Here is a 26,383-nt window from a genome sequence, read left to right as displayed (position 1 = left end):
CATTCCTTGCTATAGTTCTTCGTATGGATTTTTAGATGTGTAGGATTAGCAAGTGAGGGTAGATCCTGGTTTGATAGCATAGTGCATATTTGCAGATCAGTGATCAGGTTCATAACGGCTGAATTAGTGGATGGGTTTCTAGATCTGCCAGATAGATTACCAGATGGTAGTTCTGTTATACACATTCAATGGTAGGAGTGATTAGCAGCCTAACTATTGGATGGTCCCCTGATATCTAGTTCTGCTCTGGGATTTCCAGGTGGGTAGCATTAGTAGGCAGGCGCCTTTTAGGGCTGATTGCGCAGCGCATAATTCTGTGGTCTCAAGAGTGTTGGTGCTTGGGTTACAAGTCTAGCACAATCGCCCCTGATTAATGGTGATAGCTAGCATTAGGCCTTAGCGAGTGTCGAAATCCTCCACGTGGTGAATACATTCTGTCAGTTGCAGAAATTCTGTAAGGATGCCACTACGATTTGGGATTTAAGTATGGACAGAGGCCCTAGTTATTGGAGTTGGAGATCATTAGGCCTGATGTTCTATGATAGAGACTGCTGTCTATCTGGGTGGTAGGTCGGGTGTTTAGGCAAAGAGCCAGGTTTTGAGTTTTGAGTGCCCCTCCGTATACCATTTAGGCTCTGCTGTGTCTAATGCAGGGAGGCAGTGAATTCCACAACGTTGGCGCCAGGGTTGAGTAGGCTGACCCTCCGATCCTGGTCAAATTGGAGGTGCTGACCACAAGGAGGAGGGCAGTGCTTGACCTAAGGGGGTGGGTCGAAGGTAGGGCGTGGTCTTGTCTTGTAGGAATTTGGGGCCTCCTTTGCGCACCACTCAGTGGGTAATACAGAGGAATTTGAAGGTGGCCCTGCATTCAATCGGGAGCCAGTGTAGGGTGCAGAGGGCTGGTGAGATGTTTTCCCTTCATCCCAATGCGATAGGTAGTCTGGCGGCCGAGCTCTGTACTCTTTGGAGTTTGTCTAAGTGACATGACAATGGGTATAATTGCAACCAGTCTGTTTGGGCAGGTAACATAAGGGAATATACTCTTCAGGAGCCTAAAGTGGAAATGGCAGGCTTTGGATGTATTGTTGATGTGCTGAGATATAGTCAGATGTGAGTCCATTGTGCAACCAAGGGTTTTTATTTATTTATTTGGAATTCTTATAAAGCGCTATTTGCCCACAGGCCTCAGAGTGCAACAAAGAAAACATAACTTACATAACAGACATACATAAAAGCTAAAAACTAAAAAGAACAAAAGGGTAATGCAAAGAACACCCGGCGGTGTGTCCAATAAAACAGAAATTCAAAAATTCAGGACTAGCCCTGTAACTAAATAAAGACAACTTCCTTTTATACTTACCTGGCTCCAGCGTCATCACTGTTTACCTGTACCTGCAACCAGAACCCCAATACTAGAAGTATGTTGTTTTAATCACCCATCTTACCCATCTTACAGGCTGACAAAAGAATATCTCAGCTTTTCTTACATTTTAGCCAGCACATAGTGTGGCAGAAATGACCCGCTTGTTGCTAATATGAACCTACTATTTACTTACTACTAATTTACTTAAAGGTCAAATACATCACTTGGCTTCCATTGGACATAAAGACTTCCTGAAACAAACGATCATTCATATTATGTCACAATGACCCAATTTATGCTAATCATCATGACTAGGTGTTTTCCAAATTTCACTAAACCACAAGATATATTTTCTTACCTTAAAACAGGAAAAAATAGGTTTCGGGGGTCACGCTTGTTTCCAGACTTCTAGCACATTCTGTCCAAGGTTATCCTGCCTTGCTTATCTGCTTCAGCCCACTACCAAATGTTATTTATAAAAAGCCTTTGAACATCACTGTTAAAAACTATATATTCCTTCCATTTAAGCTGCGGAATCACTGCATACTGTCTCCTGCCCAATGCACTCCCCTTTTGCACACAACGCTATATTTTCTGCTTGTTCAACACTTCTAAATATTCATGGGGCTTTGAGGCCTGTAGCCATCTGTAATGCAATGGCTGCCTTTTGCTGACCTATATTTTATATCAGAAATCTATATTCTGTGTTAATTATGTTGTGCACAATGTAAGCATTCCTCTGTTTATGTTGTCCTAAATAAATGTGTACAGTGTCACCTATTTTCCAATGTATATGCCTATAATAAGGGCAGAATGGCTGCCTCAATGAACAATGCTTCTGACTTTTACAATGTTGGGAAGAAGGGTGTGAAACATGCCCTTGAATGACATTTTCACCTGTCTATTACCAGAGAGGGGGATGATCTATTCCTCTTCAAGGTTGTGTGAGCAAATGATCTTGGGGAGGGGGGTCAGGTAAAGGTTGAAGAGAGGGGGAGAGAGTTAGGCTCCTTGGGGTACTCCTTTGATTACTGCGTGTGCAGCAGAGAGGAAAGGGGGAGGGTGATTTGCTGTCTATTAGAGAGGAATGAGGTGGTCCAGGAGAGAGCTAGATTACGTATTCCTAAGGAGTGCAGTCTGTTAAGGAGTAGTTTGTGGTTGGTGGTGCCAAACGCTGCTGAGAGGTCAAGAAGAATAAGAGCTGCGCATCCTTCTGAGTCTGCTGTCACTTTGAGGTCATCCCAGATAGAGATCAGCGTGATTTCTGCTCCGTGGCATGGACGGAAGACAGATTGTGCAGGGTCCAAGAGGTTGTTAGATTCCATGAAGGCATTGAGCTGTGAGTAAGAAGTGCGATTGATGAGTTTTGCCAGGAAACTGATGTTGGAGATTGGCCTGTAGTTCATTGGTAGCCGAGGGTCGAGGGATGCTTTTTTAAACAGAGGCATGGCATGTGCAGTTTTGAAGGCATCTGGGAAATTGCCAGAGGTGTGGGAGTCATTGAGAATGGATCTCGCCAGTTCTCCTGCACAGGTGGAGGTGAAGATTTCTGTGAGGAGCGAGGCAGGGGAGGGATCAGGTGGTGAGCCAGAGAATCAGCTGGCTGATAGCAGTTTTGTGGAAGTGTTCATAGAGGAATTGCAGATTGTTTGTGAGGAGGCAGTTGGGGGTTTGGTGCAGGGCGGGTTCAGGAGTTCAGGAATTCAGTGATGATCATGTGGAGCTCTCTGCTACCACTCTGGCAGTTCAGGATCCTTTTATTGTAGTAGGCTTTTTTGGCCTTTCAGATCTCTGATTTGTAGTTTCTGTGGAGGTGGGCGAGTACTGAGTTGCTTTGCAGTGTTCTGGAAGCTTGCCATTTGTGCTGTTTTTAGAGTCTTCAGGAGAGTGGGAGTGAGTCCTTTGTGGGAGGGAGTGGACTTGGCAGGGGCTAGGGGAATGAGGGAGTCATTTAACCAGGAGTCAAAGAGTTCTACGACTACCAGTCTATTTGCGGTCGGAAGTGATGGGAGGGTGCTTAGTAGTGCCTCTGCCAGCTCTGGTAGTACCTTGACCTGGTTCCAACACTTGAATTGAGATGTAGGGGTAGAGGATGACTTGGGGGTTGGCATAGGTGTGAGGATGGAGAAAGATATAGCAGAGTGGTCTGTCCAGACGAGGGGTTGGAGGGGTGGACATGGAGATGAGGTCGGAAGAGCTGAAAATGCCATCGAGGGAGTGGCCAGTAGTATGTGTTGGTTCTCTGATGTGCTGGGTGGGGTTTAGTGCCTCCAGGCTGTCGACTAGAGGGAGAGTCATGGAGTTGTTGCAGAGGTCGAACCAGATGTTAAAATCTCCCAAAAAGGTGAGTGTCAGGTGGGTAACTAGAATGGCTGCCAGAGAGTCACATAGGCTTTTGGCAAAGTGTCTGCCATAGCCGGGGGCCTGTAGACAAGTTGGAAGCTGTGTGAGAGAGTAGGCAGGAGAGAGAGTTTGACGAGGAGGCATTTGCATTTAGCTGTGCTGGGTTGTGTTTCAGTGGAGGTGATAGAGATGCAAGGTTTGTGCAGGATGGCTACACTGCCTCCTCTGGAAGGTCTGTTGTGGGCGATGAGTGAGTAGACAGGTGGCATTGCTCTGTGATCAATAGGCTTGAGGTTGTCCAAGAACCAGGTTTCGGTGATGAAGATGAGATTGGGGTTCTCCCAGGTTAGGAGATCAAAGATGCTGTGTTTGTTCTTGGTTACGGAGCAGGCATGGAAGAGGAGGCAGGTGACTTTGTCAGAGGTATATGCAGCAGTGTTTACCAGGGTGAGCGGGGTTGGCCCGGGCTGGGGCGGATGGAGGGAAGGTGTTGTGGTTAGGAGACAGTCGATTGGGATGGGCAGTGAGATAAGATGGACAGATAAGGTCAGGGGGATAGGGTGCTGTAGTAGATGCGTAAAGGGTTGGGGGTTGATAGGGACTGGGAAGAGTGGGCGGGCAGTCGCAGGTCTTGTGCGGATCAAGTGACAACATTGGTGACTTTTGGTTGCTACCAGGCAGGCGTTTGCCACGCTGTGTGTTTGCAGTCATTTGTGTTTTGGCAATGGTGGACATTTCAATTTGCACAGTGGTGATTATTGGGTACACTTGTTGGCCTCGAGTGCAGGTTTATCTCAGGTTCTGGGTTAGTTGCTCGTGCAATAGTACACCCACTCGGTGAGCGATTGCTTCGATCGTGTGCGCGAAGATGGACGTTTTTCTCAGGGGTTGTGCTTTGGGGTCAGTGTTTTGGTGTGATTTTATGTATTTCACGTGCTTGTTGTGTGACTGTGGAGTGGAAGTGGGGTGCGGATGCTTTGGAGTGGAAGTGTTCAACAAGAATGGCACTGTTTTCACAGTTATCCAGTGGTAAATGGAGGGGCAGGCTGCTTGGAGGGACTTCAGATGCATGTCACCATGTCAGATTGTGATGAAGTGTGCAGTTGTAGGGGCGGTATGCAGAGTGGGGAGCACAGGAGGAGCGAGGCTGTGGAAACTAAAATGACAGTGCCAATGAGGATGGTGCACCCCCCCAAGCCCCGAGTTGTTTTCAGTTTTCACGGGAGAGCATTGGGTGTTCTATTAAAGTCCAGTCTTCTGACACACTAGAATTGTCTGGGGTTTTTCTTTTGCAGGCAGTTAGTTTTGTAAAAGAAAATGGTCTGGTTTGAGGGGGTTCATGTGGGCTACAGCGAGAGGGAAGGTTTCCTTTACGCTGAATTGTTCTGTGTTCCCACGTTCAGCATATCAAGAGATATGAATAACGTGACTGGATTTGTGGGGGGTGTACAGGGAGTGAGCGGGACAGCGATGGTGGCATGTTGTTTGATTCTACACTGATGAACAATGTTAGGAGACCTTTCATCACTGCAGGTTTTTTTTCGGTGCTCATGCGGTGAGGTGTGGGGGGCACAAAAAGGCCAATGCTTGCCTTCTGCTAAATTGCATTCTGGAACGTGTTTGTCTTCTAGTGGGATTGAGAGCGAGGGCAATATGTCACATTTGCTGAGTTGTTTTACATTGCCAATGCTTTCTTTAGTTGCAGTGAACTGTACCTTCTCACGCTTTTCTTCTCTTTGGTTGTCAGGAGAAACTGGTTATGGGTAACCTGCTCAGAACAGTACTTCTGTGATCACAAGGCAGTGTCCCTAGGTAGATGTTCTAGAAGAAAAGATGAGAACACCGGGATATGGAGCACTGCTTCTAACAGTGGGTTCCAAGTAACTTAAGAGAGAATCTATAAAAGAATCTTCGGTTGTGTAATGCACCATTTGAGAAGGACACTTTAGCAGGGACACTTTATTTCCCTTCAATTGAGCATGGGGGTGCCAATAATGTGAGAGGAAAGCTAATAGGGTAAAATGGATCAAAGTTAAGGGCATTCCTTTTCTTCAGTGGCGTTGGAATGGAAGGCAGAGATGTCCTAGTCTTAAAAACAATTGAAAATGTTCACATTTGCGGCCATGCAAATGTTGGTGGGTATGAACACCTGTCTATGGTCAATTTTGAATTTCTGCTGAAGTGCATTCGGGTATTGTGAGGAATTTGACCATCCGCACAGTGGGTGTGAGCTTGCATGGGCTTTTTTAAAAGAAAATGAATGATGGTAGATGAAACTCCGGAAAATGTGTGGGGCTAATCTGCACACATTTTCCTATGCTCACCGCATGACGTACACATAGACCTATGTACTCTGGATGGATGCAGCTTAAAGGTGACGCCCCCCCTGTCATATTTAGTTGGGAAATGACAGCAAGGCATCTCAGAAACGGACGGGTAAAACCTTCATCTTGCCATGGCCAGCCTAATTAACTAACAAAGGTTTAATGGATCTGCCCTGTCTTTTCATTAGCTCTGCAGATGGCAGCGTCACATACTAATCAGATTAAATTCAAACAGGCCCATGTGGGGCCTGGCTGCAGGACTAACAAAGGAGAGAGGAAAACCCCAACAACCTTTGATATGCATCTGTATCAACTTGAGGCCAGCTCCCGCCTCTTAGTATCAAGGGCAGTGAACTGTCATGTCTGGGACAGCTGTTTACAGTGGTCATTCTTGAAGGAGGACCCCATTCAGAAGGTAGAGAATGTCGCTTGCAGAAGTCAGAAAGTCTGTTCTCGCCACAGCTTCAAGGGAGACCTGCCGTTTTAATCAGGAACCACAAAGAGCTCAATTAGCCGAGAGGCCCTTTGATCCACAGCAGACAGGAAGATGGGTGGGTCTTAGTATTACATGTTTTCACCCCTTTACCTTTTCCGTTGTAAAGCACTCTGGTTATGACCTCAGGCATGCAGGAGATTGTTGGTGGGGACCCATGATTGGTCCATTAAGGTAGGCTTAGCCTAAACCAATCACTGGGGCCCATTTGGCTTTAAAAGAGGGCTGAATCCCTCTTCTGGGCAGAACATCTGAAGACTTTGCAAGGAGTAGAAAGAAGAACTCAGCATTGGACCCTGGCTGAAGATACCGTTTGTCTTACATCTTTCGCCAGTGAAGGAAGGCCAGGACCTCCTAGAGGGAAGCAAGATACATCCCCATAACATTTACTAGGGAACAGAGGGAGGTACCGAATCCAGAGGACCCTCCAGCAGCTCAAAAACCGTTACCCAGCCAGCACACAGTGTGCCCTGCTAGGCTCTGCCGCACGCTTTCCAGGTGGGAAGTGCCAGAGAGTCGCTGAACCAAACTAAGGACAAGGCAGGTGCCTGCAACACTCTCCTCAGTTTTGGGCCATCCGCCTTAAATGATGACACAATCCCAGCGAAGGAGCAAGGGGGAGTGCATCGACATACATCTACCGACGTCTGCCTTAAAGGATATTTTTGAGCCAGTGAAGCCCCTCAAGCTGCAAACGACTGAACCACTGACTGTTGTTACGCTGTAGTCGCTGACGGCATCCGAGATGCCTCGACCAGTGCTTCAGACGTGCCGACCAGCACTGAGAAAATGATTCCTGACCCCAAGCCACTATGTAGGCCAGACTGCAGACATCCATCCATCCATCCATCCTTGCTCGCCGAACTGCCTGCCGCCTGATACCTGCAGCTGTCTCCCGTCTTCAACTCGGTTGCAGAAGCTAAAAAGCACCCTGAAACTGACCAACACTACAACCATGACTGGATCGTCCCTTTTATCATTGGGTAATAAATGTATTTTGCAACTATCCAATGATCCACGACCTTTTGGAGACAAGTCTGCCGTTCTGTCTACATTACCAAAATTGGACAAGGAGGTTCGTAATTTGCTTGTGTTTCCAATCTGTTCAGATCCCTCCTGGTGTAATAGAGGTGTGGTGCTGATTGGTGGTTTAGAAACCTATATTCATCCCTGGACCACTGGTGTCCCAGAAGTTGATTAGTTACTGGTATTGGTATAGGCCCATCCAGGGTAGGGAACAATGGCAGTATGTCTTTCTACTTTCCAGAGTTTGTTGTTGTTGAGGGTTGTGAATTAGTATGGAAGGTTCCTGTGTTGTGGGGCCACGGTCGGGCCCCAGGCTTTTCCGGTATCATCCCCAAAGGGGTGAGAGCAGTGGTAGGTTCCCTTTCGGTGGGGAGTGATAGCAGGCATTGTTTTCCATAGTGGCTTGTTGAATTAATTGACCCCTGGTGGAAGTCCTGGCACAAACAAAAGGAATGTGTATTGAAGGTGGGGTATTTGTGGGCCCCCGGTTGTTGTCCCCAGGGGGGAACGCGGTATAGGCCCCCCAGCCCCTGTAAAACAGGTTTCAGTTGCAGCTTTGGGGGGTGGGGGGGTTTGTGTTAGGTTCTTGCCCTTTGATCACTGTGTGAGGTCCCTGTTTGAGCGGGCCAGAGGTGCTTGCCCCTTTGAAGCAGTCCTGGTGTCCGCAGCCATTGGCATGTGAAGTTCCTTGCTGGGGCAGGGCTGCAGGCATGCATGGTCAGGCAACTGGGGGGCGGATGCAAGCGATTCTGGAAAAGGATCGGGGGCTCCTCGGGTATCTTTTCCCAAGGGATGGGATGAATGAGGAGCTACTCCCTTCAGATGGCCATGGGCCCAATCTAAGAGACAGGCTTTCGTCTGGTGTCTTTTTGGGGCTTTTTTGTTTGGATGTTTGTCCCCTGTCAGCAGTCCTGGTGTCCGAAACTATGTATGTGTGAAGTCCCTGCGGTAGCAGGGCTGCAGGCATGCAAGGTCTGAGGGGGCCAGAGATTGGGATCAATGGGGCAATGGATAAAGGCTGAGGATCTTGGAGCTCACCGGATATCATTATTCAAATGGGTGTGGCGGGTGAGGGTTCACCCCTGTGTTGCTGGGCAGTGCCCATGACATGGCAGGTAGTCAGTTGTGGTTTGTTGGAGGGGTTTGTTGGGATAGATGCTTGACCCCTGGTGGCGGCCTTGGTGTCCATAGCCATTGGTATGTGTGGTCCCACTTGAAATGGTGCTGGGGGGACTTTGGTGCAGATAGGGAGTCTATGAGATCTGGGGGTGTGGGACACAGGCCTAGGGTCGGTGGGCTCCCAGGTAATTGTTTCTCTGGGCCTTGCACACCAGTGATTGGTGTGCAGGTGGCGAGGACGCTGTCAGATGACAAGGGGGCTTCTGGGATGCACCAGCGTGTGAGTTCGTAGGTGCGCGGGAGCCCACAGGGTTTTTTGTCATGGGTTGCCTGGAACAACAGGGGCTGGTGTGCAGTCAATGTGGTCTGCATTGGTTGGTGAGTGGGCTTCTGGGACGAACCGCTGCTTGGCACTGATCTGGCATGTGGGTTTGCTGGCACTGCCGAGTGGCTTTTACCCCGCAGGAGCACGAGAGTGCTCAGTGTATTGTCTGGCATACCAGTAGTTGGTGTGGGGCGGTTGAGGTTGCCATGGATGGCGAGCGGGTTCCGAGACACACAGCTGGCTGATGCGGGTCGTGTGGGTCTGGCTATGCACAGCCCGACCTCGGAGGAGTGCAGGATACCACAGTGTTTTTTGTCATGGGGGTGCGTGACACACCAGGGGTTGGTGTGGGTTTGAGTGTGGTCGACATTAGTTGTGTGTGGTTTCTGGAGCATTTGGTGGTCACCCCCCTGGTGGTGCTGGACCATGGTGGTCTTGGTTCCTGTAATAGGTGGAGGAGGCCCATGTGGAATGAGAGTTGCCCCCTTCAGGGGCTTGGGCCGGTAAGGTACAGTGGTAGGAGTTGGTCATGTGCTGGGGGGCTGTGTGCGTGTGTTAGGCGCTGCGAGGCCCAGGGGACAGGGATGATATCTTTTTATTGGACATCTGTCATAAATGTCGAGTAAAAAATACCATGCCTGCCCCCTGGGCCCCCATTGTGTGCGTGTGTTAGGCGCTTTGAGGCCCAGTGATGATATCTTTTTACTGGACATCTATCATAGATGTCCAGTATAAAATACCATGCCTACCCTCTGGGCCCCCCAGCGCCAATTGAAATCTGTTTGGCTTTTTACCCAATGTTTTTTTAAATGATGCTCTAAAATGCAACATTTCAAACCATTATTGTAAAAAATGTGCTGGTGGGGAGAACTCCCCCACCCCCCACCCGAACCTCCCCTTGATTGACTCAGGCTCCCTCGCCACGCTCAGTCACTATGGCATATCTGGAAGAAATATTTATGCGCATCCACTTAAAAAAATTCACCAGTCACCACTGGCCCTGGGTCTATGCTGGGAGGTGGTTGGGACGAGCCCAGGCACTGTAGTGGGAGCAGGATGGGGGGAGCCATGGCATAGTGGTGGGAGCAGGGTGGGGAGAGCCCAGGGTTTGTGGTGGGATGAGTGAGCGCAAGAGTTCCTAGCCATTTAAACTTACTGTCCATTTGGCATTTGGGGAGGGGCGGTCTGTCCACATTTTGCTCAAACGGGGACCCAGGCCAAAAAAGTTTGAAGACCACTGCTGTAGAGGTATGTGCGTGTTTTGTTTTGGTGTTTGAGGACGAGTATGTAGGATATTGGAAAGTTAATAGGGTTAGTGATGAGGGTGGTCTGTGCCCTTCTCTTCCACGGTTATGTTGATTTGGCAGTGCTCAGATTCCTTTATGGTGGCCTGGTTAAAGTGATTTATTTTCTTGGGTATCCAGGTTTCGGTTCATTATGTTTGGTTGCTTTGGGTGTTTATCTTGTGTTGTAATGGCTGTTTCCCTCCAACTGTGTTTTCTGTTTAGCTTGGTTGGGTAGCCATGGTTTTAGTTATTTTCTGAAAGTTAGGTATTCTTCTCTTGTTCGTATTTCCTTAGGGAGTGAATTTCAAAGTTTTGCTGAGATGCAGGAGGATGCTGATCCACCAAATTTCATCTTTGAGTATTGTTTTGGTTCAAGACGAATGCTATTGATGGATCTCAGTATTCGATTTGGTTTGTAAATTGAGATTTCTCCCTGTATGAATTTGTATTCAGAAGTGTCCTGTACATATGTAAAAGTCGCTAGTTAATCAGGGGGAGTCTCTAAAGATCCACGGCTTGGTGAGGAACTCCAGAGCCTTTAGGGGCACCCTAGATCAATGTCACAGTCCAGATGTGCACACTGCAGCATCACCCCAAGAGCTCCAGTGCAGAGAATAGAGCCCCACAGGAAAGAGGAAAAGCCAGGCCGGTCCACCCCCTCCACAGGCACCAAGAAGAAAGCAATCGACCACAGTGGACACCAGCGGAGACCCAGAAGACGCAATCCAGCAGAGGGCTTGAGATCCAGCAGACCCAGGAGCAGGAAAGCACAGCAGGACCCAGCCCCAATGCCATCCAACGGAGAAACTCAGCAGACGGGGACCTGCATAACCCAATGACCACATACCACAGGGAAACTCGAGTGGGAGCATCCAGAACAACCCACTAACCTAGGGCCTGTAGGCAAGCACCCACATCAGCCGCCTCCAGAAACTCGGCTCCCACAAGGAGAAACAACGCGGCAAGCAATAGCCTCCCTCAAAAGGATGACATTATGGATCCGGCCACCCAGGGACCAGCACCCCGTGCCAATGATGACCCACATTGGCCCAAAACAGGAACAATCATTCTATTGCAATGCATCTTTTTTATTTTATTTTTTTACTTTAATGTGATATAGTTTATAAGTAAACTTCACACATACAAATGCATATAAAAAATAAAATACTTAACTATTACTTATTAATACTAACTTAACTACTCAACACAAAAAGAATAGAATATGGGATACATTACTCACCGTAATCGTATTTCTGATGCTTGTATCTGTTTAGATTCACATGCTGTGCATAGGCCAACATCTAGTGGAAGCTGCAGAGTATTACAGTTTGTTTTTCGAAACACGAAAATGGGCGTCCACACAGGGCGCGCCAGTAATACTATCCCTAGTGTGACGTCCACTGTACCCATGATCCCTCACGCGTCTAGGACCCTCAGATTGTGTTTTTTCTGACATGAGGTAGCATGAGGAGTAGTGCGAGTACAGATAATCCAAGCAGATAGATAGATAGATAAGACTACAAGCATCCATGCGCCTTCTCTCAGAGGGGAGAAAGGGTGGGTCGCATGTGAATCTAAGCAGATACAAGCATCAGAAATACGATTACGGTGAGTAATGTAACCCTTCTGAGGCTTGTGGAATCTGCTTAGATCACATGCTGTGCATAGATTAGCGAGCAGTGTTAGAAGGAGGTGGGATGTTAGAAGGGTCATGAGCAAATAAATGTCTTAGAACCGTTTGTCCCTCTTGAGTATCTGTCTTGGAATGGGTGTCAATACAGTAGTGCTGAGTAAAGGTGTGAATAGAGCTCCAAGTAGCTGCTTTGTAAATGATGTCAAGGGGTACATTTGCAATGAAAGCCAGAGTGGCCCCAATGCCTCTTGTAGAGTGGGCTCTTGGCGCGAAAGGCAAGGTTTTTCAGAAAGGAAGTAACACAGCTGGATACAGTTAACAATCCACTTAGAGATGGCACCTTTAGAGACGCGATCTCCCTCTTTGCCTGTAGCTTCGGAGACAAACAGTTGGTCTGTTTTCCTTAGCGGTCTGGTCTTGTTTACATAGTATAGGACCGCCCTACGCACATCTAGTGTGTGTAGTTTCACCTCAGCCGAGCTTTGTGGGTCTTGGAAGAAAGCCGGAAGCTCGATGGAGTGGTTCACGTGGAATTTAGTAATAAACTTAGGTGAGAACCTAGGGTGTGTATGTAAAACCAGTTTATCTTTATGAACCGTAAAGAAAGGATCCTGCACTGACAGAGCCTTAATTTTACTAACCCTTCTTATAGATGTAATAGCTACTAAGAAGGCTGTCTTATAAGTCAGGTGTTTGAGACTGCTTTTATGCCTGGGCTCGAATGGGGGGCCCATGAGTTTAGCTAGCACCACATTAAGGTCCCATCCTGGTGGTGGGTTTGAAATTGGAGGGTGAAGTCTCTTTACTCCTTCCATAAAGGCTTTACCAACTGCTACCTTCCACCACGACACCTTGTTATGGGAGGTGGTGTATGCTGACAGAGCTGCCAGGTGTACCTTCAGTGAATTAAAAATCAACCCTGCGTCCAGCAGGTGGAGCATGTATGTGACAATTGTGGAAGGAGTGCAATCAACTGGGTTGATTTGCTTATTCTGGCACCAGATAACAAATCTTTTCCATTTGTCAAAGTAGCAGTGCCTTGTGTTTGGCTTCCTAGATTCCCTTCGGATGTCCATACATCTCTGCGGTAAATTGAGATGTCCAAACTCTAGGACCTCAGGAGCCATGCTGCCAGGTTCATTGAGTTGGGTTGAGGATGCGCCTTCTGACCTTGGTGCTGGGACAGTAAGTTGTGCCAGCCCGGGAGTTTCATGGGTACGCATACCGCTAGTCTACGTAAATGCGGGAACCACGGTTGTCTCGCCCACATGGGAGCGGCATCGATTCTCTGTTCATCTTGTTGACCACTGTCCTGATGAGAGGTGTTGGTGGAAAAGGGTACGCAAACATCCCTGACCAGTTCATCCACAGGGCGTTCCCCTGGGAGTCTGGTTCGGGGAACCTGGATGCGAATCCTGGGCATTGTCTGTTTTCGCTTGTGGCGAATAGGTCTATAGTGGGGAAACCCCACTGAGGGAAGAGATCTACTCCGATTTCTCTGTGTAGACACCATTCGTGTTCCTCTGGGAGGGGGTCTCTGCTCAAACGTCCGCCAGAGAATTGAGATCCCCTGGAACATGTTGAGATGACAGGAATATGTTCCGTCTGAGTGCCCATATCCAAATTTTCTGGGCAAGCTTGGACAGATTTGGCGAACGAGTCCCTCCTTGTTTGTTCAGGTAAAACATGGCTGTTGTGCTGTCTGTCCGGATCTGCACTGACAGATTCAACAGGTAGGGCTCGAACGCTTGAAGCGCTCTGAATACTGCCAGAAGCTCTAACAGACTGATATGATTCTTGGCTACTGAGTGAGACCAGAGACCCTGAGCTGTGTGGTGGAGATGGTGTGCTCCCCACCCTGACAGGCATGCGTCCGTCGTGACTACAGCTTGTATCTCGGGATTGTAAAAGGGTTTCCCCTTGGACAGATTTTCTCTTGTCCACCAGTGAAGGTTTTGTACAAGTGTTGGAGAAACGACCACTAGATCATCCCACTGACCACTTGCCTGAGACCACTGTTTCGCCAACCATTCCTGGATGGGACGCATGCGCAGGCGCGCCTGGGGGACCAGGTAAATACATGACGCCATCATGCCCGGCAAACGCATAGCTTTGCGTACCGTTATCTGGCGACCGGCCTGATATTGCGGAATTTGCAGCAGTATATTCCGAATTCTTTCCTCTGATGGAAAGGCCAACCCCTCTTGTGTGTTTAGGACAGCTCCTAGGAACTGTTTTGAGGTACTTGGCACCAGACTTGACTTTTTCTCGTTTATGGAGAAACCTAATTAGAAGAGGAGGTCGATCGTTCTTTGAATGTTTGCTCTGCAAATTACTGGGGTCTCCCCCGTGATGAGCCAGTCGTCCAGGTAAGGGTACACTGGGATTGCCTCCCTGCGTAGGTGTGCCGCCGCCACCGCCAGTACCTTGGCGAATACCCTTGGAGCGAAGGCTATCCTGAAGGGCAGTTCCTTGAACTGGTAGTGCTGAGTGTCCACCTTAAAGTGCAAGTATCTTCTGTGCGCTGGGAACATGGAAATATGAAAATAGGCATCTTTCATGTCCAATGTTGCCATGTAATCCCCCTTTTTTAGCAGGGGGATTACCTCTTGGAGAGTAGTCATGCAAAATTTTTGGGGCTTGACATACTTGTTTGCAGGCCGTAAGTCCAATACTGGGCGCATTGTCAAATCTTTTTTTGGCACAAGGAAGTAAGTTGAATAAATACCCTTGTTTACCTCGTGTCCCGGGACGAGTTCTATCGCGTCCTTTGCTAGAAGATTGGCGATTTCTTCGAGGAGGATCTTCTGGTGGTCTAATGAGTGTACTTTTTGTCGTGGAGGGTGGTTTCGGGGACGCCCTAACAGTTCTATGCCGTATCCTGCGGACACTGTGGACAGCACCCATCTGTCTGATGTGATCCCTTCCCAAGCTTGGGTGAAGTTGGAAATGCGTCCCCCTAGTGGGGATGATTGAGAAGGGACCCTGAACGGAACGTCACTGTTTTGGGGGAGGCGTGCCGCCGCCTCTACTTGGGCTGCCTCTACCCCTACCACGACCTCTCTTGTTACCCCTGCCATAACCCTGGGTAGACTGCTGGTTGTTGTTGTTCTATGGTGTACCCTGCCCCTGGGAATAATTGGAGCCTCTCTGGGAATTTTGGCCACGTGGGCGACGAAAATTGCCATTCCCCCTTTGATTCGGGGGTTTGCTCTCCTTGTCGGGAGGAGCTTCAGAAGTTGATAGGGGCGTTCCCGCCCTCTTTCGGGTGTTTGTCACTACCAGGGAGTCCGGTTTCAGATGCCCCCTTATGTAGGATTTACAAGGGAAGGGTCTATTCTCCTTTGTATAGATTTGAGGATAGGGATGGCCTGGGCAACAGGTCTCCTTTCTCCCACTAATTCCTCGGCAAAGTCCCTTTCTTCCTGTGCTCCCTGGGTGTCAATGTGGAAGTGTTCTGCCGCCCTAGACAGAACTTCATTCAGGAGAGGTTGGTTATCGTCAGGGGAGTCGGTAACCTGGGGTTCTTTGTCTACTGGGGAGTCTACCCTGTAAGTTTCTGGGTCGTCCTCGTCCTCCTCTTGGTCCTCGTCATCCCCATAGTAGCCAGTCCCAGTTTGGTCTCCCAACATGCCCAAATCTGGATCCTCAATAAAAGGTGGATCCTCATTATATTGCGAGTAGGGCTGTATACAGAAAGGGTCCGAAGACCGTGTTGGTGTTTCAACCCGGGACTTCTTACTTGGGGGTATCGGGTCCCTAGAGCCTGAGGGTGATGCCCCGGCAGGGGTATATGAGAGGAAGTGCTCAGGATTCTTGGCATAGAAGTCTGCCAATGAAGACATCCTAGACATAACTCTGTCCATGTCGTCACTAGACCATTCCTTCGAGCTGGGAATGACTCTTTCCTGGGAGAGTTTCCCTGTTCTATCCTGACTGGACCTATGGGTTTGTGCAGGGGTCTTTAAAATGACAGAAGACTGAGACTTGTCTGTCTGTTTCTGTGGAGTAGAAGACTGTGACCTGTCTGACTGCTTCTGGGGTGTGGAAGAAGGTAGAGAATGCTTCTTTTGTTGTTTACCCCCCTCTCTGTGGGTGGAAGAGTGTTTTCCCTGTTTTTTCGCCCCTTCTGAGCTTTTCGATGTCTGGCGTCGAGGTTCGGGGGTAGTGTCCCTATCTCTCGAGTGTGGAGGTTGAGACTCGGGAACTGCCGTTACGCGGTCTGCTGACACCGACTCCTGCAGTGCGGCCTGGGGATAGAGGTCGGCTTCGTCTTCCGACGATCGAACCTCCGTTACCTTAGGGAGCGAGGCACTTTTGGCAACAGTGGATGGCTGCCTGGAGTCATGCGGCGATCTAGATCGAGAACGCCCAGAGGACACTGATTCGGTGGACTGTTCTCTGTGTGCCTCTTTCCGAGAACTCGACATGCGCGTTGAGTCTCGGTGGGACTTCGCCTGTTTGGTGGAAGTGCTGTGGGTAGCGCTCGTGTCGCCGGGGTTTTCCCCATAGCCGCCCTGCCGGACGACCTTCCGAGGTCGGGGACTTGCACTTGGCTGTCTCTCGACGACACGTTGCCCTCGCCACCCGAAAGCATGGCGTCGCTGCCATCGCTGAAGGCGCCCTCCGCTGCCATGGCCTCTTGATGCCTGGCGTGGTGGGCCCAACGCTTGATCGAATGGTCCTTTAGTGTTTTCGGTTTAAACCTACTACACGCTCTGCAGTTTGCCTCGGGGTGCTCCCTCGGCAAGCAGAGGTTGCACGTGGCGTGTCTGTCAACCCAAGGGTACTTGCAGTTGCACTTGGGGCAAAATTGGAAAGGGGTACCCTCCATACACACCTTGTGGCAGCGGGCTAGTGTGTGTAGGAATATATATAAGGAAAAGAGCCTATATATATATAGAATGTAGAGATGTGTGCCACCTCCCACTCTCCCTACTTGTAGGGCCGAGGCCAGAGGCCTTCCAAGGCCCGGGCCGAGGCCAGAGGCCTTCCGAGGCCCAGGTCTGTTGTGCAGCTGTCGACGGGTGATTTTTCTCTCCAGCTCCGGCGTCGAGTGTCAAAGTCGGTGTCTCGGCGTTGGGGTGGAGAATGGTGAAATATTAAGATTTTTATTAAGAATTATGGCTAAGGCCAGGGAACTCCGCGGAATGCGTACGACCAGTATGGCGGAAAAAAACAATCTGAGGGTCCTGGAAGCGTGAGGGATCATGGGTACAGTGGACGTCACACTAGGGATAGTATTACTGGCACGCCCTGTGTCAACGCCCATTTTCGAGTTTCGAAAAACAAACTGTAATACTCCGCAGCTTCCACTAGATGTCGGCCTATGCACAGCAGGTGATCTAAGCAGATTCCACAAGCCTCAGAAATATATATATAGCCTACAATTTCCTAATTAATTAATATACACAAAAAATATAAAGTAGAATAACAAAGACATAGTAAATAACATAGTTAAATAACTAAATTTCCATATGAACATATATCTGTTATATTGTAAATGTCCACACTTACTAGCAATAGGTCGTAAATCGAAAATTAAGAATTGCCCATGAGTAGCCAAAACAAGAGAGAATCATGGGTCTTTCTGCTCTCTTTAACAGAAGGTTCCTGATGGACAGCACAGAAATAAATATTGGCATCTCAGGGGTAGCCTGCGGATTGTTTCAGATGGAGATTCCCAGTAAACTCCCAACCACCAACCAAACATTATACATTGAAATTAGACGGCTCATATTCTGAGAATTGACACTGCTCCACCAGAAAGCTGATTCTGCTATGAAATCACGACTATGAACATATCTCTCTTATTGGGTCTGGTAAGTTATAGATCATTTAGGGCAATTTGTTAACACGTTTCCCAGTTTCTGCTATTGACTGGTTCTTACATAGTCGGCAGTAGCGTTCAGACTGGGGTATCTGATTTATTATCCCAGTGTAGGCCAAAACTGGCAAATAGTTAATCCTAAGTAACATAAATTAACTAAGTAACATAAATTGGGTAGGGACTGGAACTCCCTACCCAATGATCTTAGGAACGTTCCTTCCATCCAATCCTTCAAAAACAAAACTAAACGGTGGCTTCACAATCAGGATGCCCTGGCCACCTCCCTGTAATTCATGCAGCTGTTACCCGCAAACAGGCTACTCACTGTACATACTGTATATTTAGGCCGCTTGGCCATTCTGTGTAATGTTTCCTATTCATGTTCTTATTCTTGCTGTAAATATGTTATGTAATGTAACTTGTACCTGTCTATGTAACATGTATATGTAACTATCTTTTCCAAACATGCGCCCTGATGCCCTTGGACAGAGTTCGCAATACAAATAAACAAAATACAAATACAAATAGGCCCTTTGGACAACCAAGCAGTTCTAGTTTGGACCACAGGATTCCTCTGCAGACAAAAACAAAAGCTGTTTTGAAGTCAACGTATAACGCATACAGAGGCGGGCTCCCCTTTTTTCCTAGCCGCTGTATGCAGGGTATCGAGAGTAATGGTTATGTATCGTTGAGTACCCCCTCCGAAAACCACTTTGAAAAAAGTTAAATATATGCTCCTTCTCTGTCCATTCTTGTATTTTTTCTAAGATTAGACCTGCAAAACGTTTTCCAGTACAATCGAGCATAGACAGCAATCTGTAGTTACTTGGGTCACTCTTCTTGCCTTTCTTGTGTACTGGAATAAGAGTGGCAGTCTGCCATGAGCGTGGTATTCTCCCTTCGAGCATAACTTTATCATATAAGATCTTTAATACTCCTGCCCAAAAACTGGGGTTACATTTCAATGTGATGTTGGACAATCCCTTGGGACCTGGTGCCCTAGAGGATTTTAACTTATTTATTTTCTCAACTAATGCTGCGACCGTAATCGTAAATGGCGGCCTACGGGGATTACTATTGTCAATCTCCTTATCATTACCATGAGTCAGGAGATTGCGCTCTCTCAGGAAACATTCCCATCTGTGTGCTCCTATGGGATTTAAGATTGAATTAGTTCTATTTCCTCTCACTTCTCCCAAAAGAGCCCAGATGTTACGAGTGTTCTTGGTACACAATATCCTTAAGGTCTCTTGCCATTGATTTAATTTCTTTAGATGTTTTTTCTGTCTTAACCAAGATTGATATTTTCCCTTAAGTCTTTTACATGCAGAAACAAAACATTTAATCGATAGAGAAGTTTTCTTAGCCTTCCTGATATCCGCTCTGAGTCGCCTTTTGGCATCTCTCACCTCACGATCATATGGATTTCTCAGACTATGGGGGTCATTACGACCCTGGCGCTAAGGGATTACCAGTACCGGTATGGGTATCGGTACCAGTAATCCCTTAGCGCCCAATTCCCATAAAGGCGGCTGGAACCAGCTGTTATTGCAGGGACCTGCAAAGGGACCCTGCCGATAATTACGGTGCCGCAATTTGCAGTACCGTAATTACCGCCTTTCCCCATTCCCATTATGCCCTTTGGGGCAAAAATGGGAATGGCCATGGTGAAATGGGGAAGTACCGCCCGCCAACCATGGAATGGGGTGGTACTTCCCCATTACACCATGGCGGACTCGTTACAATACCGGCCGCAACCATGGTGCTAATAGCTCCATGGTTTAGCGCCGGTTTTGTAATGAGGGCCTATGACAAGTTACTGCCTCTCTCGTACTAGTGGAAGCATGTGATGTTATAAAAGAAGACATCCAATGCTCAATCCCCTAAATCGACATAGCTTGGAATTCATTAAAATCCCCATAGCAGTCTGCTGATAGAGAGGTAACCATTTTATCTATATTTCTCTCGGACCACGAGATACGAGTGGCAGTATGATTAACCCTTAAAACTCCCATAGATTTTGTTACATGGCTTACAACATCAACTTTTATATTTAACTCAAGCGCAGCATGGTCACTCCACATGTTGTTGGCTAATTTCATGTCTTTAACCCGGCCTGCAATATCTTCCGTTACAAATATATAGTCCACCGTACTCTTTGCACCACCACATTCCCAGGTATAGCGGCCTGGGCAATCACTATTTGTTCTGCCGTTCACCATTTCCATGTCCCAAAGTTCAAAGAAGCTCAGCCAGTATTGTCCCTCAGGCTCCACTTTATTGTGGGACATTATACTCGCAGGTTTTAAATATGGATTACTTGTAGACCCCTCCCGACATATGACAATTAAAGTCACCCATTATCATTATAGATCTATTTCCCTTCCTCAGAGTCCACTTGATCATAATGTCATGCAGAGCCTCTTGAATAGATTCGGATTGGATTTCCCGAGGTGGATTATAGAGGTTAATCAGAAGCATATTCTCTGCCTCATTCTCAATATACAGCACAAGTTCAATCGCAATCACAAAATCATCAATTTTAACTGTGATACAAAGTGATTTAACATTATGCTGTATGCCAGTTATCAATCCCCCAGAAGGTCTTCCTCGTTCTCCTTTTGTGGCCAGAGATTGGTATACTGTATATCCCTCTAATGCTACAGGGGTAGTCAGACACACCTCCTGCAAGCATATACATGTAAACTTGTTTATATAGGATAAAGATCCCTTCTGGGTGATTAAGTGACTGAAACCCCTGCTATTCCAAGACAGAATCAAACTCCCTCAGTCTTTTTTGAGGACCATTGGAAGAGCTTCTGCTAACCACTTTAGAATATTCTAGACATCTGCCATTCGTACCACATTGTTGGCCGGCAATTGAGGAGTAGTGGTCTTGATTGTTGATTCCGCCACCACTTTCTTAGGGCATTCCAAATCTATTTTCTCATGATCTGCATCGATTTCCACATCAGCCTCAAACAGATTTAATTTATGTATACGCAGTAAATTTGCAGTAGCCTGGAATTTACAGTGGACTGCCGATACATTCGTGTTTTGGACCTTTAATGGCTCGATAAATTCAAAATCATCAGATGTGAGTACTCTTAGCTGTGGAATCGAATGCAATCTAGTCAGGAATTCTGTTTGTGATAACCAATCCTGGTCACTGTTTTGATAAAGATTCTTGATCAGACAAATCTGATTGCTACTAGGTCCCTGTTGTTCTCTTTCACCGCCTACTGACATCTGTGATGTCACGAAATGGGAGGTTTGTCTGGCGCTATTCGGAGTCGATGAGGAGTTGCCTGCCGGCTGTTCAGTTACCAAGATTCTAGGTGCTGGAGGTACTTCCTCCACCTCTGGTGAATCTTTATCTTTGTCCGAGATGAGCCAACTAGTAAGACAACCTTCTCTTTCAGAGTTTCTCTTCCTAGCCCTAGCAGCCTTTTCCTCATTTTCTTTGTTTTTTTTGTGGCTGGGACTGGCTCAAGAGGCAATGAGGCCGTTTTCAATACTCTTTTTTTTGCTCTTGCCCTTTTTGCCAATCTCTGTTGTTTCCAGGAAAAAATACACCTCAGAGTCGTTCGACATACTTAGATGTACACCAGGAGGTAGTGCAGGCTCTTTAATCATAAATATGGCTTCAGATAGATTGTGCTCTGTTTCCTCTATGGCTTCTTTATCTCTAACATTCAGAGTAGCCAGATCAATAGTATTTTCTAATATACGGCCACACATTTTAATAACATTTTTAGAGGAAACTGCAGGGATGCCATTGAGGATTGCATTTCCACCAAGGTGTTCATATCGGCGAGAGAACCCAAATTCAGTTCTGGTTCCGAGATTTCAGAGTGTATCATGAGATTAGGTGACATTGACAGTCTCTCCGGAGATGCAGTCGATTGCATAGCTTCTTTGGCTGTTTCTCCTTTTTCTTTCTCTGAAGCAGGGTTAATCAAAGCCGGAGTCATAGACCTTTGCACTGAGAGGCATAACTCCAAGAGACAATAATTATCAATCATCAGTTCAGCAGTGCTATCTTGCGCGTTACTTGTGCTCAGGTTATTAACTACCTCCTTTCCAGAAATATTTGGAATCTTCTCCACTAAGGAATTGGGAGGAAAGAAGGTAGGTATGGTGCCTTTACTGGTCGGTATCTTCTGTTTTAATTTGTTTTTTGCCCTCATTTTCGAATTGCAATCTATGATTGCTTTATCATTAGTCTTGCGCAGATTTTAGTTATTCTGCGCTAATCTTCTTTTGGGGGGCATTTTACACTTACAGAGGGGGCTATGACCAACGGCACTCAACTTCTCACTCAGGAGAGCCTCTCTAGATTGTGCTTGGTCTTAACGCCACCCTCTGGATTCAGTCTACCAAGTGTCTCTACTCCTGTGCAGTCTCTTACCTGTATTAGAGCCTAGGAGAGTCAGCCACCCAATTACAGCCCCTCAGCGGGATAGAGAATAATCTATGAGGTGTAGCCCCCCTCTCAGCCATGTGGGTCAACGGCCAAGCCCACAGTCCCTACTTATACGGCTGGATTAGCAAAAATCGGGGAGCGTACTGCTCTTACCCACTTTTACACTGTAGGTGGCCCCTCCACTCAGGTGCCTTCAGCACACCCTCAGCAGGGAAGAGCAGGCAGTGATCAGCTAGGGCGCGCACAGCAACGCTCTCCGATACCCCTCAGCCAGCAACCAGAGCTCAAACACTGCGAGTGCAAATTGCCAGGCGGGCAAGCAGAAAACAATGCGGGCAGTGCGCACTGGTTCACTCACCCAGACTCACTCACTGCAAGTGCAGTCACTCCTCCTCCTACATGTCTGTTCAGTGTTCTGTGTACCGTGATATACGCCAGTACAGGGTGCCCGCCAGGAATTGGGTGCCCGCAAGGAATTGCCGGAACAGCAGCACCTCCGAACGCAGCTCGGCTTTCGCTCGCTCGATCCACAGGCTAGAGGAGAGGACCCAAAGGACAACAAGAAAGCACATTAAGCCGCACTGCGAATGCGAAATGCGTATGCAGCCGCTTCTGACGTGATTGTCGTTCACAATGCATCTTTTAAAACAACACATTTATTCAAAGATCAGCATCGAAATGCTTTAAGAGGCACGTCTGGTATTTTCTAAATGTCGTACAGTGATAAAACACCCAAAACCCACGCTTGGTCCTCTGTAAAGTAGGCCATGTTTTCAGTTTTGTGAAATACCCTTTGCTGTGACTACTATCTAAAAGCAATTTGCTTTTTCTTTTCCTCCATTTTTGTTCTGTTTGGTAATCCTGGCACTGGTGATATTCACTCTGCACTTTGAAGCCTTTATCACTGGTCACCCTCTGCTTCTTTGCCATATCTGAGAATTTGTGGTCAGTACACTGTAGGGCAGAGTCCTTCAAACTAAAGGGGGCGGGGGTGGAGGCCAAAAACGTTTGAGGATAAGTGTTGTATGGAAATATTTGCATGAGACTGACCCAATTCCTCCTCAGAAGAAGAGTCCCAATACTCCAGGTGACGACACACCTTTTGAGCTGAGCCTCCATTGAATGTAGCTTTTAAAATGTTAGTCGCACCCCTCCTCCCACAAAAAGCTAGAGCTGCTAGAAAGTTCTTATTAAGGCAGCCCCGTTACTTTTAGGAAGAGCTCTGCAACCCCGGATATACCTCCACGCCCCCCATGCACTTTCCGGAGTCACACTGCGGCTGCGAGTTATTCTTTGGGTAAACTACTAGCAGCGGCCATGGTTGCTCGTGAAGAGGCACTGTCGCAATTCAGTTCATGTAAGGTACTACCAAATGGCACACAATGCAGATAAAGGGCACGATACTTTACACATCGTCCATGTCATCCACCAGCCTAACACCAATTAGGAAATGTAAACGTTGTGCAAATCAACGGGTATCCGTATTGGAAACTAAAAAAGTATGGTTAAAAAAACTTTAGAAATCATTGACAAAATGTTGACAATATACATCCAACTCACCCACGTCGTTTATTTTTCTAACATTTGCCATGCCAACCCAGACAGTGCTTGTATACAAGAGAGAAACATGTTATTTTTGTCCCTGTGATGTGCGTGGTTATAAGAGCACGGAGAACGCGATATTTGTAAAGTACAACACGCGACCTGCATTCCTTGATGTTTCGGAAAAGACATAACAGTGCACACACCTCAAAGTACACCTGGAAAGACGTGGCCCCGGCACTTGATATTTCGGCACGCTGACATCACGGAACCGAGGAAGAGCTCCACAATATTTACAAGACAAAGTACGATATGGGGGCCTGATTCACAGAAGCGTTTGTTGATGGCGCAATCCCATTTGAAAACTTTGCGTTTAAAGACAAAAAGCGCAAATGTAATTTGCGAGTAGTAAACCATTGTTTCACAAGCGGCCACAAAAGTAGAGGGTAGCTCAGTGGCAAAGTGCTCGCCTTGGAAACAAACGACACGAAACAACACAGGTTCGATTCACCGTCCGAGCTTAGAAACATCTGGGTATTTAAGCGCGTTATAGATACGCAACTAAGACAAAAACACAACAATTACGCTACTGAAAAACAAACAATTCCTGTAACGAGGCCGTGTGAGCGCTTTAAAAAAATTCAAAATAAATAAACCAACCCAATAATTGCTCGCGGCGCGAGATCGTCTATATTGAGGTGATAGAGATGACATCATACGTCTTTTGTGGCACTTGCCTGGAAGGGACACCAACGAAGTGTACCCAAACATGTATAAATGGAGCTTACAGAAAAAAAGGTCGCGTTTGATCCCATGTGAGGGGAGTACACCATCCACATTTCAGCGGTTTCTGTGCTATTAGTGAGTCGTTATGGGAAGCCCCCCCACCCACCTCTTCCAGGGTCCCAAATGCCACCACTTTATGCTGAAGCAGGCTCCACTCCCCTACTGTGCACCTCGTTTACTCAACTGTCTTTATTTCTGTTAATTGATGGTAGTTAGCCACTGTAAAAGAATTAGGAACAATAGAGGGAGAACTGTGTGCACCAGGTTTGCTGAAGTAATTCAGTTTCGGCAGATGCTTTGGGCTGCAATCTGCCCCCATGGCAAGTCAGCAATTCTCGCTGCAAACCCCAGTCCCCCAAGGAGGTAGGAACTGGCTTTCATGCTACTGGGTGCAAGAAACGTTGTCAGTTTGCCAAAACAGCAGCTGCATTGGAGGGGACTTCTCATGCCCTTAGTTAGACACCATCACAAACAGGAAGTGACATCATTTGCCCTTTGAATATATTGAGAGAGAAGGGACTTCACACCGTTTTCACCCTGACAACATCAAAGAAAGTGGACTGTTAACTCCTCTGCATTCTTCTGCAGCTTCCAATTTGTATTTACAGTGATTTGCGAAAGCGCTATTTAAGTAACACATCATTTTCATTAGACCCGCTTTGTATAGATTTATGGGAGATTTTTACACTGTTTATTACATTTGCAGTGCCTTCAGAGAAAGCACTGAAAGTGAGACACTATTTTGTCCGCAATTGGCTTTGATGATTCCTTTGTTGTATTCAAAAAGGTGGTAAGGTGAAAGAACCTTTGCAACTTGCTTTTCTGAAATGGGGAGATCTTGAATATTTACACTATGTAAAGTGTGTTTGCTACCAGACATTAATGGCCTTCTTCATAGACTATCGAGTTTGGGAGTAAATACATCCTACACCTGGATTTAACTTACTCCTGAAAACAGTTTTCACAAAGATAGTGGGCCTGATTTACAAAAAGTGCACAGTGCAATCCCATCGAAAAACGCTCTGTAAATCGGAAACTCTCAGCAAATTAACTTGATTCTCAATACAAGCCCAACCTACTTCAAACATTTGTGGTTTGAAATGGAGAAGCCTGTTCTGAAGTAAATTACCCCATGAGAGACCAGAAAAAAGGAAATTTTTCCTAAACATGCAAAATCTTTTTTCTTACACGCCAAATATTTTAAGGCACACATCCAGTTTTACTCCACACAGCCCACATACTTATACATGCTGTTGTTCACTTTCACTCTTTACATCCAAGACCTACACCTAGAAAGTCCAGGTGTAACTTGTATGTTGGCAAACGTCTCTAAAACAACCTACGTTGTGTGACTACACTTCTGTGGATGTGCACCTCTTCCCCATTCACATATTCTCTTGACACAACCACAACTTCCGAGTGCACCTAGGGAGAAATCCACTTTTGATGGTTATGGAGTAAGTAGCATATTCGTAAGCAGCACAATTCTGTGTAACTTACCAGAGAGACCAGACAATGCAGAGCTTTGCACTGATCAATGCTCCATTGTTCCTTTTTGCCATCACTTATTAAAACTTTTCATTTAAGGACCTAGTGCTGGCACCTCTTCCACCCTCCTCCCAACCTGCAGAGCGGTATTTTGTCTGGATTGGCTCTCCCGGTCACATGGCCTATAACCCTCACTTTTTCAAGTTAAAGTAGACGGGGCAGCCGATTAAAGGAGAAGGCCAAGAGTGACTCATTCGCTGTGCTGCCAGGCCCGCGACACAGACTATCATCAAACAGGTAAGGCGCATCTCCCAAAAGTCCCCTTGATCCCTGCTGTCATTTCTATGCACTGTAGTTTTCCTCCTAGTTGCTCCCCACACTGTAATTTTGCTGCTAGGC

At 47.1% G+C, this 26,383-nt stretch overlaps 1 protein-coding gene across 4 annotated transcripts in view; it reads right to left on the bottom strand.

Moving 5' to 3' along the window:
- LOC138467580 (uncharacterized) overlaps positions 1–26,383 on the bottom strand; it is a 1,374,796-nt gene that overhangs the window by 148,179 nt on the left and 1,200,234 nt on the right. Inside the window, exon 12 of one of the 4 annotated variants that reach the window (XM_069607716.1) lies at positions 22,543–22,702. The exons of the other annotated variants lie outside the window; for them this stretch is intronic. Coding sequence (XP_069463817.1) covers positions 22,576–22,702 — 127 coding nt within the window. The 3' untranslated portion in view covers positions 22,543–22,575. Of the gene's footprint in view, positions 1–22,542; positions 22,703–26,383 lie in introns of those variants that run through there. 4 annotated transcript variants of the gene reach the window in all.

Source organism: Ambystoma mexicanum, chromosome 4q, assembly GCF_040938575.1.
Source record: "Ambystoma mexicanum isolate Mex_15411 chromosome 4q, UKY_AmexF1_1, whole genome shotgun sequence".
NCBI lineage: Eukaryota > Metazoa > Chordata > Amphibia > Caudata > Ambystomatidae > Ambystoma > Ambystoma mexicanum.
This window is presented reverse-complemented; position numbering and strand designations above follow the sequence as displayed.